Raw genomic sequence first — 15,143 nt, forward strand, 5'->3', positions numbered from 1 at the left:
CACACCCAGGACAGATGGCAGCACCAGAGACAAGGTGGGCCGCCGGGCACCAACCCCGCTGTCCCGTGCGACCTTGGGGAGAGCCCAGAGGCAGGCAGTCTGAAGTACGCAGCCCAGCTGGCCAATTGTGGGCGCGCCTTTTGGGCGAGTGGCACAGATGTGGTGGTTCGCACACACTGGTTCTGTCTAGGAAGCACCCGTCGCGTGTAGCACCCAAGAGTAAAGAGCACCATGAGGCGTGGTGCATAGCAAAGGGGCACGGGGCAGGGCTCCAGGTGCAGTCACAGTTGGACCGTTGGGACAGTAAACAGTGAGTGGCAGGTGCCTTCCAGGCAGGCGCAGGACGGGCAAGGGGTCCAACCGTCCCTCGTGCCAGGGTGGTGGCTCGGGGCCGTCCGGTGGTCAGCCAGGGCAGCCCCAGGAGCAGTGGTCTCTGGAATGCTCGGAGGGTTCTACTTTGAGCTTTGTGGGGACACGGGGAGGTGCGGCGTCCACGGCACACCTGCCGCCCTTGGGTGGGACCTGGGAGATGGGGAACTGGTGACAGTTAAGCAGTGGAGGCTCCGCAAGCTGACGATGGAGCCTGGCCGCCCTTCAGCAGGTGCAGCTGCCGAGGGTCCTCGCGGGGGTGAGGACGTAGGGGGGAGAAAGTCTGGCCAAACTACGGCTGCCCAGAGTGATGCCCAACACAAACAGGGTCGAGAAGCAGCATGGCACATCTAAGGCACGGGCACTGCGCCGCCACCTCTGCGCTCAGAGATCAGACAGAATGCAGCAAATGACAGGATGAAAAGCACGCCTGCCACGGCCTCCCTCAGCACGGGCCGCCTGCCCACCCCGGACGCGGGACACTGGAGCCGAGCTCGGGCTGTCGGCCACAGAGAGCTTGGTGGGACACATGGGGCAGAATTTACAGGGTTTTGTTTAGAACTCCAAAGTTCAACGAATGCCCTATTTTAGGGTGAAAACAACTATAAGTCCGAGAACGATGCACAGCATCCATGAGCTGGCCCACAGCCGCGTGAAGTAGTGTCATCGACTACGACAGGGTTCGAAGGTACATTTCTCACGAGAAATAACAGCAGGTTGAGATTCCTCTTTCCTATCACAAGTGATAACCAGTGTCTGATATTTTACATTTTCTTCCAAGAAATATCAGTCTATCAACGTTTTTAAAATAAAATGTTTGCAGTAACAATTATTTGTAGAACTTTAAATTAAAAAAAAAAATGATTCTGAATTTAGAGATTTCCAAAAAAGACGTAGGCATACTTCAGGGTCTTCTGACAAACAAATTATTAAAACAGAGACCAGATGAGGCCTTCAAAATAGACAATATATACTATATTTGAAACAAGATTGAGCTCTTGAATTTTAGAACGAATATATCAGAACTGCATTATTATTTCATAAACTTTCCTTTCATTTAACATGCTGAGGTGTCCAGCTGTCCCCACGTGTGTGTGTCTGTATGTTTTCGGTGTGCAAGTTTAAGGAAGGAAAAAAACCACGTGTTTGTTTAGCATATATGTTTTCCACCTTAGTTAACTAGATCTTAAAAATGAAAATGAAACTCTTCTCTGACAGCAAGATTTATCTTGGCAAAGGATAAATACTTCCTCAGAGTGAATGTTGCTAGTCTGTGGGAAACGCGTCCGGGTGGTCTCGCAGTGGCTCCTCCCGCCGGCCGCACGCCTGCCCGCCGCTCGGCCTCCGCAAGGTCCCGTTCTGAGCGCGAGGACCTCAGTGAAGACAGACCGGCTCACCCCCCCGGAGGAGTTACCTTCTGCCAACTCCACCTCCCAGCAACTCGTCAGGGGTCGGGCAGGTCCGAAGTATCCACTATGACTTTAATAAAGATTGTATCATCTTTAATATACGTCCCGTTCTCCAGGACCGTCTGAGCCACGAAGACGGGGCAGCCGGAGGCGATGTTCATCTCCCCGGTGGGCTTCTTGAAGCTGCTGCTGTTGGGGTCTGGCTTGAAGGCGTCTCCCAGATGGCGCCGGGAAGACCCCTGATCCATCAACATGAGCGTCACTTTCTGCTTGAACGGCCAAGGCAGCAGGGCATCGTACTCTCCACGCATGATGACAAAGAACAGGGACAGGTGCGTGCCCTTGCCCATGCCGTCCCCGTTCAGGTAGACCCTGGCACACATCTTGTAGCCGAAGTAGCCCGTGTAGAAAGGCTGGCTGTAAAGGGACAGGGTCTTCCCCATCACGGCCTCCTGCTTCCGCCGCTTGTAATCCCGGATCTTCCAGATCAGCACGCCGTTGTAGCTGGCGGTCTCCAGGACCTGGAAGCGCAGGTCCATGTCCGCCAGGCGGATGTCGTGAACGCTCAACATCTGGTCATGCCGGCTCAGCTGGGATTCCAGCAGGCCTAGCACGGGCGAGAGATTCGGCAAGTGAGAAGCGCGGCTCAGGGGGTCAGCCCACACGAACAGCTGAACCAAGCAACAGGCAGGGCTTCCAGGCTATCTGCGAGGCCGGGTGCCGGTGTGGCCCAGGCCTGCTCTCAGAGGGGGTTGCAGGACGCACACTGGCCGTCCGCCGCTCCTCCCCTGGCAGCCATGGCGGACGCAGCCCACTGTGAGAGCACGGTGGGCAGTGCGGGAGGTGACGGGGCACACTCAGCGGCCACCGTGCATGTTGCCCACCTGGTGGGAGCCAGGGGCTGGGGCTTGGCCGTCCATGCTAACCTCAGCAGCTCCCACCATGAGCCCCCTGCCCATGTAATCAGCCCCTACCGCAGCGCAGCACCCAGTTGCATTCCATGCCACCCTGCTTCCCATGCACATGCACACACTATAACATTCACTCCGTCCAACAGCGTCAGCGGCCGAGACGGAAGCGCGGCCTGGGGCAGTCCACGTGCAGGACCTGTGTCACCGCCTCCCTGGCAAGGGCTCTGTAGCCCCACGCCAGCCCAGGAGGGAGGGCAAGTCTGCATTTCTCTGCAGAACTGCTCTGTACCCAGAGAGGCCTGGGCTCGAGCAGCACTCGCCTGAGCCACCCAGCAGCTCCTGGGCACAGCACTCTCCGGGGGCACAGCCTGGGACACGTGGCCCACCCGGCCCCGCCTGGCTGTGCTCACCTGTGTTGCGAGCTGCCTGCCCGGCACACTTGTCCACGCTTTCCAGCTCGCTCACTCGGTTCTGGAGCGACTCCACGCTGCTCTTCATGCTGTCTGCTTCCTCCCAGTTCTGCCGGAAGGGGCGGATCTCCTTGTCCAGCTCCTTCAGCTTCTCCGCTTGGCTGTCTATTACTCGCTTCCACATCAAAGGTGTTAAAAGACAGTCAGGACTCAAAAAGCATGCCACAACCCACCCAGGATGGGCCAGCCTGGGACAGAGCGGCCACCGGCACCTGGACCTTACTAAGGAGTGGGAGCGAGCTGGCCCCGCTCCACAGAGCTCCAAGGACAAGGACTGTGCCCTGCACGGCAGGGGGGAGCTAGGAGGACATTCCGAGGGAAAATAAATGACGTGTGCTGCGTCCAGGCCGCTCGGCCACACGAGATCAGACGACTGACCTGCCCACTTCTCCGCCGTGTGCCCTGCGGGGTCGGGAGGAGCCCCGTTCCCCCAACTCAGACCAGCCCTACTGCTGCCCACACGTCCACCAATCGCGTGCTGCCCTGGTCCTGGCGCTACTCCCACCCGATGTGACTTCACTGTCCACATACACAGGGGCTGAGAGCAGGTCCCCAGGCGTGTGGCTCCAAATGCCCACACCTGGTTCTGGAGCAGCAGGCTCGGGAGGCCCTGGCTCAGCCACCAGGGGAGTCCCCAGCCGCAGGAAGAGTGCACGTACGGCCCAGGACTGGTTCCACGCCGAGCGCAAGGGCAGCTGGGAGAGCAAAGACAGGCTGACGGTCGTGGTTGCCAAGAGCAAGGCCTGAGCTTGTCTCATCCTCAAGGATGCGATTCAGAAACCCGGGCCACGCTCAGGGTCTCCAGCAGCACAGGGAGCTGCACCCGACTACACAACAGGCTCAGGGCTGCCGAAGCCGGGCCCTAAAGTGTTTTCACGGAGTTCCTGACGCACAGGGCAGATGCATCCCCCAAGGGCCCTGGCAACAAGTGGAGGGGCCCCTTGCTGCAGCTCCCCATGGCAAGGAGCTCTGCAGGTCTCACAGCATTCCTGACTAGCAGCAACATCCTCCCACACCAGCTTTACTTTGCTTGAGGCGGAAGAACAGTTTCTTAATTCATAGACTATCTTTTCTAGGAGCCAAAGCAACCCACGTTAATGGTCGTGCCGAGCGCAGTGCTCCAAACTCCTCCCAGCACTTCCCCTCACGCTGCCGCTGGCACACACCGTGCTGAGGAGGGCAGCCACAGGCAGCAGTGCCTCAGCCCCCGGGCCTGCCGAACACAGGACCTGCGTGGCCTGGGGCCTCGTGGGACCAAGCAAGGCTGCACCTGCTCTTGCAGCCGGACCCGTGGCTGGCTCAGGGCTGCCCCACCTGGCCTGGGGTGCGGGGTCAGAGCATGCACAGTCATAGGCACATGACACACAGATGAGGCTCAACCCATTCACTTAATAAAGGAACCCCCATGTACAGCAGGAAAAACGTGCCATAGTGACACCAGACTCCTTTAATCTGAATGCAGTGAGACCTAAATTAGGCCCCACTCTCAGACAGGGACACCGTGGCCGCGCAGGACTCTAGGACACAGATCTTAGCAGAACTCAGACACCAGAAAATCCATGCCAAGCAACAGCTTGCCTTTAGCTGCACTCCATATCCTTCGCCGACCCTTGCAGCCAGCGGGGCCTAGGCCTGCAGCACGAGGTGTCTGAGGCTGTGTGAGCCGGGCAGCACAAACACCAGCTCAGCGGGTCCACTCATAGCAGCACTGCCTCAGGCGCACCCCCAGCTGTCTGCTAAGAAGGTCCAAGTCTTTCAAAGAGTAAAACATGAAGAATGATGCTTCTTGGCCAAACAGAAGCACCCTCCCCCGCTGCTTAAACCAGTGCCCTGGCCACTGGACACTGCACAGACCATCAGCATGTGGTCGGCTGGGGCCTGGGGTCAGCGGAGGAGGTGGGATTTACACCGAGACCTGAGGCATCTAAGAAGCAATGAGACCGCAGGGCCTGCAGCATGAGGCAGAGCACAGAGGCAAGGAGTGGCCAGCCACCCAGGTCTCCTGGTGACAGTCGAGCAGAAGGCAGGCCCGGGCTGCAGGGGGAGGGGCTGCTCAGGCCACACACAGAGCCAGTCCTACCCACCCTCAACCTGTCCTTGAAGCCAGGCCAGGATTTCTCTCTCAATGCCAGCCAAGGCTGCCAAGGCCACAGTGCCATGCACGATCAGACCATCTTCCACCTGCCAGGCTGCATCTGCCAGGCTGGGCAGGCCCTGGGTGCGTGAGCCACGTCTCTCCTGCACAAGCTCTGGGAACTTCCAGGCCTTTGTCCCTTATCTATCTGCTCTCTCTCCATGGGGAAGGCGCATGCCACACCCCTGTGCTCCTCCCACATGCAGAGGTCACGGACGCTGTGGTCGCCATGCACCCTCCACGGCCCCACGGCCCCCTTCCTATCTGATTTTACATCCGTCCTAATAGTTCTTCAACACATCACACAGAGTGGGGTCAGTACCTCTAAGCTCTTCCAGCTGGCTGGAAAAGGGGGCAATGGACTACGAGGGCTCTCCCCGCCAGGGCAGGCAGTGAGACCCTGCCTCTACACCCTGAGGTTGTGAACATGGGCACGTCAGCCCCAGCATGTAGCCAGAACCGTCCTGCTTACGTGCAATGGCGTCACACACTGGTTCGCTGCTCATCCGTCCTGTGGGGACACTTTTAGGTAGGACATGGACTTGCCTGAGCTCCTAAGTCAAGGCCAAGTTTAGTTTAGTGGCTGTATTTCTTTTTTTTCCTTTTTAATTTTTTTTTAAGATTCATCTATTTTTATTGGAAAGTCAGATATACAGAGAGGAGGAGAGACAGAGAGGAAGATCTTCTGTCCACTGGTTTCACTTCCCAAGCGGCCGCAATGGCTGGAGCTGAGCAGATCAAAGCCAGGTGCCCAGAGCCTCCTCCAGGTATCCCACGCAGGTGCAGGGTCCCAAGGCTTTGGGCTGTCCTCGACTGCTTTCCCAGGCCACAGGAAGGGAGCTGGATGGGAAGCGGAGCTGCTCGATGAGAATGGCACCCATATGGGATCCCAGTGCATTCAAGGCGAGGACTTTAGCCATTAGGCTAACACACTGGGCCCTAGCGGCTCTATTTCAAAGGGTTACACCTGCCCAACAGGCAGAGGCAGGCAGGTGAGCTGCCTGAGTGGACAGCTCCCTGAAGCAGGGGTTTGCCTAGCAACCTGGGACAGTCTGATCCTCAGCCAAATGCTCCAAGTCTGCAGCAGGCTCACTCATACACTCTGCGATGCCGCACCCCTGGGCGACGCCCACACTCACAGCTCGGATCTTTCCTGGCACAAGAGCATGACGGCTCCATTTCTTCCTGCTGCTCTTCAGCCACTTAAATCCTGTGCCGTTCACAGCACACAGCCCCTACTGTCAACAGGGGAGAGGCGAGCCCTGACACCCACTCAGGGCTAGAACAAACGCCCCATCTCTGCCTGCAGGTGACACAACAGCACGCTGACAAGCAGTGACACAGGTGAGCCCTCAGGCTTGCCACACACAGCTGACTTACTACAGAGGTGTCTGCCTACAAGACCATCTACCAGTAATGCCTACGGAGTACGCTGCTGGCAGCAGGGGCAGGGCCTGGGCCCACCGACAGCATCGCCCGCGGCCTGAGGGGCAGCTGCGTGCCTGGCTGTCCCAAGGGCCTCTGGATTACCGCAGTGAGACACAGGGGAAGGAGCAAGTACTCGGCTTTTGCTCACTTTAGAAACTGCACGCATCAGCTCAGGAGCAGCATGAACCCTTAACAAAACACAGCTTCAAGTCTCACTTTGCCAGCAGCAGACTGCAGCAGATGTAAGAGTTTAGAATAACCGCTTGATTCTGCTTCTGTATCGCTTTCTGCTGAGCAAGAGTAGAGCCATGTTAGACTAAGTATAGAAAAGTCATTTCATGAAACAAGTAAAGTTTTAGTTTCCCAGAAATGAGTCAGACAATTACAGGAATAAAAAAGATAAAGAAAGCAAGGTCGTTACAGGAATGTGGAGGATAAGAAAGTGAGGGAAGCACTAGTCCTTAGGACTAGTCACCTAGTCCTAAGACGAGGAATACAGACTGTCAACAATTGAGAAAATATACAAAGTTAAGGGACCCCCGGGCTATCTAATCTGAAAGTGAGAAATGCTGACTGTTATGCAGAGTTTATGATTTTGCCCTATAAAAACTGTTCCAAAATGTTTATGAGATGCGCAGAGTCCTGGGTGCCTCCAGAGACTCTGTTGCCCATTCGCGAATGCTCAATAAAATCCTCATGCTTATTGCAGCCTCTGCGTTTGACTTGTTTTGCCAATGACGGTGCGGCTCCCCTCCGCGGGGTTGGACTCTCCCTGAGTCTAACACAGACAGGTGACCGACAGGCTTTCCAGAAGCGCTGGAGACCACGGCTGCCCACGGCTCCCCTCACCTGCCCAGCACCAGGGCAGTCAGGGAGACCCCGCCAGGGGACCCAGCCATGTCTGAGCAGCTCACCTGCAAATGCAGTATTTTGGACTCGTTATTTCGAAGCATCTCCTTCTGTCTTTCAATCTCAATTTCGAAGCTGCAGATCTGGTTGTGCAGGCTCTGGATGCTCTTGTTCTTCTCCACACTCTCATTCTGCAGCAAGGAAACCTGGAAAGGAAACGCTCCCATCAATCTAACAAAAGTGCTCTGAGCATTAATTAGCAAGCAACAGGTTCACTGAGAGTTCCAGAATTCCCTGAGACTCAAGAGAGAACCTTAAACACTGCACTTCTCACCCTCCCAGTCAATAAGCGGAAGCAAAGTGCAGCCACTGATTCAGTTTTTGTTTGGCATAAAACATTTGAAGAGCTCTCAAATTCTGACCAGAAAATGTTTGCAAGAATATTCTTATATCTCATCCTGTTTGTAGAGACATCAGGTCTCCAAGAAGCACGTGGGCTCTGAGCGTCACGGCACGGGGCCTAGAGCTACCGCCGACCTGGTGTATACTTCAAACGCGCTAAGGAACATCTAAGTTTGTGCCACAGGGCTGAGGCTGACGGCCCTGCGGGCCCGGCTGGGGAGTGGCCCAGCAGACGCAAGCTCTCTCTCTCTGTTCCCCCCTCTAATTACCATATAAATAAATTAATTCATTTAAAAAAGTTTGTATCACAAAAAAGTACAGCAGGCCATGGATACGTCAGTCAAGTCGATTGAATAATTTCGTTATCACAATCTCACTGTGCCGTCAATGTGTACAACTGCTGTGTGGGCAGCAGAGGCCTGGTTCCACCCCAGGGCATCGGCGCCCAGCGCCCTCCGTGACGTGAGGATTAGACGCACAGGTCAGCACTGTGCCTCCTGCGCCCTCCGTGGCGTGAGGATTAGACCCACAGGCCAGCGCTGTGCCTCCTGCGCCCTCCGTGGCGTGAGGATTAGACCCACAGGCCAGCGCTGTGCCTCCTGCGCCCTCCGTGGCGTGAGGATTAGACCCACAGGCCAGCGCTGTGCCTCCTGCGCCCTCCGTGGCGTGAGGATTAGACGCACAGGCCAGCGCTGTGCCTCCTGCGCCCTCCGTGGCGTGAGGATTAGACGCACAGGCCAGCGCTGTGCCTCCTGCGCCCTCCGTGGCGTGAGGATTAGACGCACAGGCCAGCGCTGTGCCTCCTGCGCCCTCCGTGGCGTGAGGATTAGACGCACAGGCCAGCGCTGTGCCTCCTGCGCCCTCCGTGGCGTGAGGATTAGACGCACAGGCCAGCGCTGTGCCTCCCGTCTGCTGGCCTCAGCTCCTCTGCACGGGACTGCTCCCTCCCGTGCATGGGAGGCAGGGGAGGAAGACCAGGGTGGACTCTGGCTCGCGGCCTGCCTGCATTTAACTGTTGCAACAGAACAACTGACTGAAGGGCTTCCGGTCTCTCCCTCTCTGTCACATTGCCTGCCAGATAAATTAGTAAATCCTTAAAAACAAAATGTCAAGATGGGCTTTGGTTCCTTGGGGCCGCCCTGAATTCCTCAAGCCCACATCTTAACCCTTCCAAATGCTCAGTCAAGTCAGTTTTTCCAAATCTACCTTTCACCTTTTTTTTTTTTTTTAAATCCTTTTCCACAAAAAGAGAACTAAAAACAGAAGGAGCTATAGAGGGAAAGATTTTCCATCTAGCGGTTCATTCTCTAAATGGCCGCGATGGCTACAGCTCTGGCCGGTCCAGAGCCGGGAGCCAGGAGCTTCTTGCAGGGGCCCCAGGCCCTGGGCCATCCTTCCCTGTTCTCCCAGGCCTTTAGCCTTTATTTTTATTAGAAAAAATGTACAGAGAAAAGGAGAGACAGAGAGGAAGATCTTCCGTCCGATGATTCACTCCCCAAGTGAGCACAACGGCTGGTGCTGCGCTGACCCGGAGCCAGGAGCCTGGGGGACTTTCCTTTGACCAGATTGTTCCCCACGGCCCCGGAGCAGGGGCCCAGGGACTCGCACGGTCTGCCTGGCAGGGAGCTAGAGTAAGAGTGGAGGACGAGATCCAGCACCTGGATGTGGGAGGCAGGTGTTCGGTTCAGCCAAGCTATGTGCTCCGAGCCAGACCTCAAGTGAGTAACAGGGTCACATTTTAGGAAAGCATAAAATGGAAATGATTGCTCAGCTTGTCCAGCCTTGGCTCGGGCACCCCAGGGTAGGCTGTTGTGTTGGGGTTCCAGTGTTGGGGATCCCTATCCATGCTCTGTTTAAGGGAAACAGATGAGGCAAAAAGGTGGTGATGACCACACGTGACCTGGAAACCTGCACATGTCCCGAGGGGACACACCGGGGGCGCTGACTGTCCACTCTGTTGTCACGTAGTCAGACCCACCCTGAATGGAAAGATCTTTCAACTGAGAAAGGCAGAACTTGTGAGATAAGAATCCCTCTGATTTAAAACTGCAGAGCCAGGACACATTATTCATAAAGAGGAAGTGACCAGTGGCTCAGGTCAGGACTGCCCTCGGAGCCTGGGAGTGCCACCGCGGGGCACCTGCCTCGGCCACCGCGGGGCACCTGTGTGCACGCGCAGCACGGCACTCTGTCACAGAGTCTATATTAAAAATTGGTTCATGTCGGATTTCATGAACAATTTTTAATCCAAAATGTTAAGAACTTTTTTTTAAGAAAAGTTACATTTCCCATTGCCTGGATTTCACATGTGAAATAAGACATCTGTCTGCAAACTGGATGACATGTGCAGCGTGAGTTCCGGCCTCTCTCACTCCTCTTGGTATGAACGCACCCCGGCTCTCCACAGCTGTGCTCAATGTGGTAGGAGGCTTTCCTTTTGGAAAAACCCACAATGCGAGCTTCTTGGTCAGTCTAAGAGGTTTGTAGAGTCTGCCTGCCAGCAAGGCCCTGCTGTGGCAGTGCCACCGTAACTCCCAACGGGGACCCCAGGAACAGCCCTGAGAAGGGGCCTGCTGCTGCAGCTGTCTGTCCCCTCAGAAAACCCACTGTTGTACCAGTGAATGGGGACAGTTGCTCCTGTCAGTCATGGAAGACACAGGACACTGCCCACCCGTCCCCTCAGAGGACCAGGAGGGAGACAACCGGAGCCGTGATGGCCACACGTCTTGGGAACAATGTGGGACACCTCATTCACAAACGAGCCTGTGCGGGGATGTCACCTTGATGTTGTGATCAATGCTAACAAAGTCACAATGTGATTTTATTACAACAAAAGCACACTGATCAGGAATTTGAAAAACAAAGACTAAGCAAAAGCAAAGTATCTTCATTCATTAGCACGCTGTTTCTTTCATCCAAAACCCATCAACAGCCACAGGTTCTCCTCCGGCAGCTGGGACGCCCGGCCTACCTTCTTCTCCAGAGAGTTGCTCCACTCCTTGAGCAGGTTGACGTGCTGCACTGCCGAGCTGGCCTCATGGGCCTTGATCTGCTGGTTCGTCCCCTGTGGGAGCAAACAGGCCAGCCAGTGAGGCAACCGCTCCCTAGCCAAGGGCTCTCCCGGCAGTCCGAAGCCGGAGAAGGGCTTCTCTGAGATCACTCATGCATTGGCAGCAGGGGCCCGCCAGGCCCGGCAGCGTCGTGCAAGGGGCCGCTGGGGCTGCTGCGCATGGGGAGAGGCTGTGTGGGAGCCCACCCCCCAGCCCGCACGGCTCGCAAGCTTCTCGTTCCAAGCCTCGTCTTGCCCACGTTTCACACTTGTGATACCAAGGTATTAAACTTTAAACTCTTCGTAGTTACCTCATATGCTACTTTTTTCATTAAAAATACCAGCCGACAATGTTTAGGCACTTGGGGCTGCAGTTGGGTTCTAGTATCACTGCCTAGCTGCCGTGTAAGCAAAGTAGGGTTTTAAAGAAGTTCAGCACAGTGCATGTGAAAGGTACTGCCCCTCACCATGCCAAGTGGACTCAGAAAACTACATACAGAACATGAGCATCTCCAGAGTACATGCAATGCAGACCGCTTCAGTCAGGAATGAGCACAGGAAGTAGTTCCTCATATATTTAGAATCAATTAGCATAACAATGCAATTTGCTTTGATAATGGAAAATTAAGAAGTCAGAGACATCATACTAGTGATCTCCAAAGCACATACTCTGTACATAAAAATTCATATATATATGTTGGTGTAAGTGAGGCCCTATATCAACATATATATACGCACACAGAGCGCATGAGCGACGCTGCAACGACACGGCGGAGGCCCCGTCTCCACGGAGACCAAGCACAGGAAGCCGAGGGGCGTTCTGGCTCAGCAGCACCTGGCATGCCCTGGCTCTGCAGGAACTAAGCGCACGCCATCGGCGGTCACATCACACACCAGGGTGTGCACAGCTGTAAGACACGCCGCCTCTGGACAGCTCCAGATTCGGGGCTAAATGCAACCTTGTCCCGATGCACCAACAAACTCACTGTTAAAAAAACACCAGGCACAGGCTTCCCAGCCCCGCCCTCCACAGGAAGCAGGCTCCTGGGGCCATCCTGGGGCCATCCCCCGCTGGGGCACTGAGCAGAGGGATGTGGGACTGGGCACTGACACTTCTGCACTCGCACCACAGGTCCGTCCTGCCCCCACTGCTCCGCCTCGGGACAGGGTCCAAGAGTCTGGGCGCTGCTGGATGGTGAGCGCCCAGCCCACTGCACGCAGCTGTCATCACCCATGCCACGGGGTGCTTCATTTCACAGCAAAGACTAGAAGATCCCAGAACTTTCATATTGAAATGATAATATAAAATTTTCTCTCATGGCACAAGGTGACCAGGAAGGACAAGTGTCGGATACTGACCTGAAACACGCAGCCATAGCGCTTAAAGCTACAGGTGCTGGGGGCATTGACACACTCTGACAAGTGTGCACTCAACTGCAACGGGAAAGAGACATGAGTTGTGGCACGAACGTTTGCATGAAAATGTTCAAACATATCAGGGCACAGAGAGCATCCGTCGTACTGTCAGGGTGGAGTTCATCAGGCACATGTGTGTTACTATCACCTGCTCAGTCATCATACACTACAGTCACGTGTATACACATATACACACCGATATACAGAAATACAGTAACTGTAACATTTCTTAAACTTGTAGTTTCTTTAGAAAGAATTGCTCAAAGTGTGACATGGTGTCTGAGGTGCCATAATTTAGAAAAGAAATAAAAAAAAAAACAAACTGAAACGCACATTTAAAGACTATAAACAAAAACTGCATGAAACACAAAAAGTAGAAAGCATTTCAGATGCAACTGGGTCACATGCTTCATCTGCAGCACAGACAGTGCACCGTGCGGGCGGCCGGCTGAGGGTCCAGCACACGGGGGCACCTGCGGACTGCGGGGCTGCCTCCGCAGCGTGGCCAGGGAGCCGCTCTGACAGCGCGGACTTCTGACTGAACCCACAGGTGTGAGAGGGTAAGGAGACACCCCCTGTGCAGTTATTGATGAGGCATTGGATCAGATCACTTCCGTGCAGTCATGCATGGTGGCATGTTCACGGAGGCGCACGGGAAGCCCCTCCGGAGCACGCCCCGGGGTGCCAGTGACACACACTCTCAAGGAGAACCCGCCTCCTCTCTTCCAGCCTGCGGTTTAGGACACGGGGAGAAAAAGGATCCCAGGATCGCGCTCCGACTTCACTCAGACAGCTGAGCAGAAAGTTCCCACGGTGGGAGTGGCCAGGGGGACCACGTGACAGCCACCATGGCCAACCCCGGTCAAAGAACTGTATCAAGCGGAGTTGGGGTGAGAGGCTGTGCTGCCCTGAACCCCATCAGCTGGGGTTGGGACATGTGTCCCTAAGGCACAAGACGGGCGGCAGCATGGCGACTGCACATGGCAGTCCCTTGGGCATTCTAGCCCATTGCTCGGTGCTTTCAACACAGCACCGCCTCGGACGGCTAAGGCGCCTGGTGTTAACACTGAGCCATGCGGCTGCAGTGTGCCACTAGACGGTGCGATGCCAGTTCCTGAACTGGGCAGGGGACCCCCGCCAAAACTAGAGTCCATGCTCCAAAGGGTTCTTTATATCTCTAAATTAATTCTCTGTCCTGAAGTAACAGGGCAGATTCCTTTCTTTACATATTTAAAAGTATAAATTTGATGATGGCTTTTGAAAAGCGTCATCTTTGTACTGTATTCTCATTTCCTCAATTCTGCATTTACCACTTCCAGCTTTTCATTATTTGCTTCTGACTGGCAAAAATCTCATGGCCGATTCTGTATTCTGCCACCTGCTGTTAGCACCAAGCACTGGGGAGGTGCTGGATTTGAGTGTGGGGTCTGCAGCAGGCTACTCCCAGGGACTTCACAAACGGGCAGGCCCAGCTGCCCCTCACCTCGCTCCTCAACAGGGTCTGCACGCCGCACTTGTGAGGGCAAGACACCACCACGCAGGGACACTCGGTGTCTTCATGTTTCTGCAGAGAAGAGCAAAGCCTGTCAGCAGTGAGACACACACACCACGCAGCTCCCTCAGCCCCACCAGCAGCCCCAGGCACAATCTCTCTCTCTCTCTCTCACACACACACACACACACACACACACGCACACACGCAGCTCCTAGCCATGCTGCTCCTGGGTGAGTCATGCCAGCCCGCAGAGTGTCTCTGACTGCAGCCTGTGGGAGGACTCCCTGAGGAAGTGCCTCAGTGGCTCCTGGTCAGCTCAGCCTTGGCCTCTTGCTAGTGATCAGCAGATATTCCCTGGCCTTAAGTCTGGGATTTGCAAATGATACCTGTCAAGGACATGAAAACGGCAGGATTGGGCCCAGTGCCACAGCCTAGTGGCTTAAGATCTCACCTTGCATGCACCAGAATCCCATATGGACACTGATGCATATCTCAGCTGCTCTACTTCCCATCCAGCTCCCTGCCTGTGGCCTGGGAAAGCAGTGGAGGACAGCCCAAAGCCTTGGGACCCTGCACCCGCGTGGGGGACTGAAGGAAGCTGCTGGCTCCTGGCTCTTAGCTTTGGATCTGCCCCTGTGGCCACGTAGGGAGTGATAGTAAATGGAAGATCTTTCTGTCTCTCCTTCTCTCTTTCCAATAAAAATAAATAAATCTTAAAAAAAAAAAAAACAACAGCAGGATTTATTTGCTATTTAAAAACCTAGATCATGAGATGTTGGTGTAGCACCTTCCTGAATGGCACAGAAGCTAACATTGTAAGACTCCGATGAGTGGCTGCTAAACACAGCGCCCGAGGCACCTGCAGGCACCTGTCACAGGCAGAGGCTGCAGCCCATCAGTACACCTGTGCAGGCACATAGTACAGCTCCCCCAGGAAGACGCCAAGTCCCCAGGTCCTTGGGCAAGGGTACAGGCACGTGACGCGGGGCTGGCAGAGCAGAAGGCACCCCCACTCTGAGCAACCAGTCCCACTCTTATTCCAACAATCCCCCCGCCGCGGCACACCCTGCACCGGCCGTGCACTGTTCCCAAGCTGCTGCTGGGACCACAGGTCTGGGTCGAGCGGCTGGCTTCCCTGCTCATTAACTGAGTACCTGGATGTTCAACCTCATAAAGCACTCCCAAGGTGATTTCCAAAGTGGCTAGACATA

At 55.2% G+C, this 15,143-nt stretch overlaps 1 protein-coding gene across 4 annotated transcripts in view; it reads right to left on the bottom strand.

The window, feature by feature from the left end:
• Nucleotides 1-743: 743 nt before the first annotated feature.
• The window catches only part of TRAF3 (TNF receptor associated factor 3), a 73,424-nt gene continuing 59,024 nt past the window's right edge, over nt 744-15,143 (bottom strand). For 2 of the 4 annotated variants that reach the window (XM_040975034.1, XM_040975033.1), the window contains exons 7-12: nt 13,921-14,001; nt 12,381-12,455; nt 10,944-11,036; nt 7,636-7,776; nt 3,100-3,274; nt 744-2,385 (exon numbers count right to left, since the gene is read on the bottom strand). In XM_040975034.1, coding sequence (XP_040830968.1) covers nt 1,814-2,385; nt 3,100-3,274; nt 7,636-7,776; nt 10,944-11,036; nt 12,381-12,455; nt 13,921-14,001 — 1,137 coding nt within the window. In that variant the 3' untranslated portion in view covers nt 744-1,813. The remainder of the gene's footprint in view (nt 2,386-3,099; nt 3,275-7,635; nt 7,777-10,943; nt 11,037-12,380; nt 12,456-13,920; nt 14,002-15,143) is intronic. The other 2 variants (XM_040975035.1, XM_040975037.1) reach the window with 2 other exon arrangements.

The sequence above is a fragment of the Ochotona curzoniae genome, unplaced genomic scaffold (assembly GCF_017591425.1).
Source record: "Ochotona curzoniae isolate NIBS_2020 unplaced genomic scaffold, NIBS_Ocur_1.0 contig_2688, whole genome shotgun sequence".
In the NCBI taxonomy this organism is placed as follows: Eukaryota; Metazoa; Chordata; class Mammalia; order Lagomorpha; family Ochotonidae; genus Ochotona; species Ochotona curzoniae.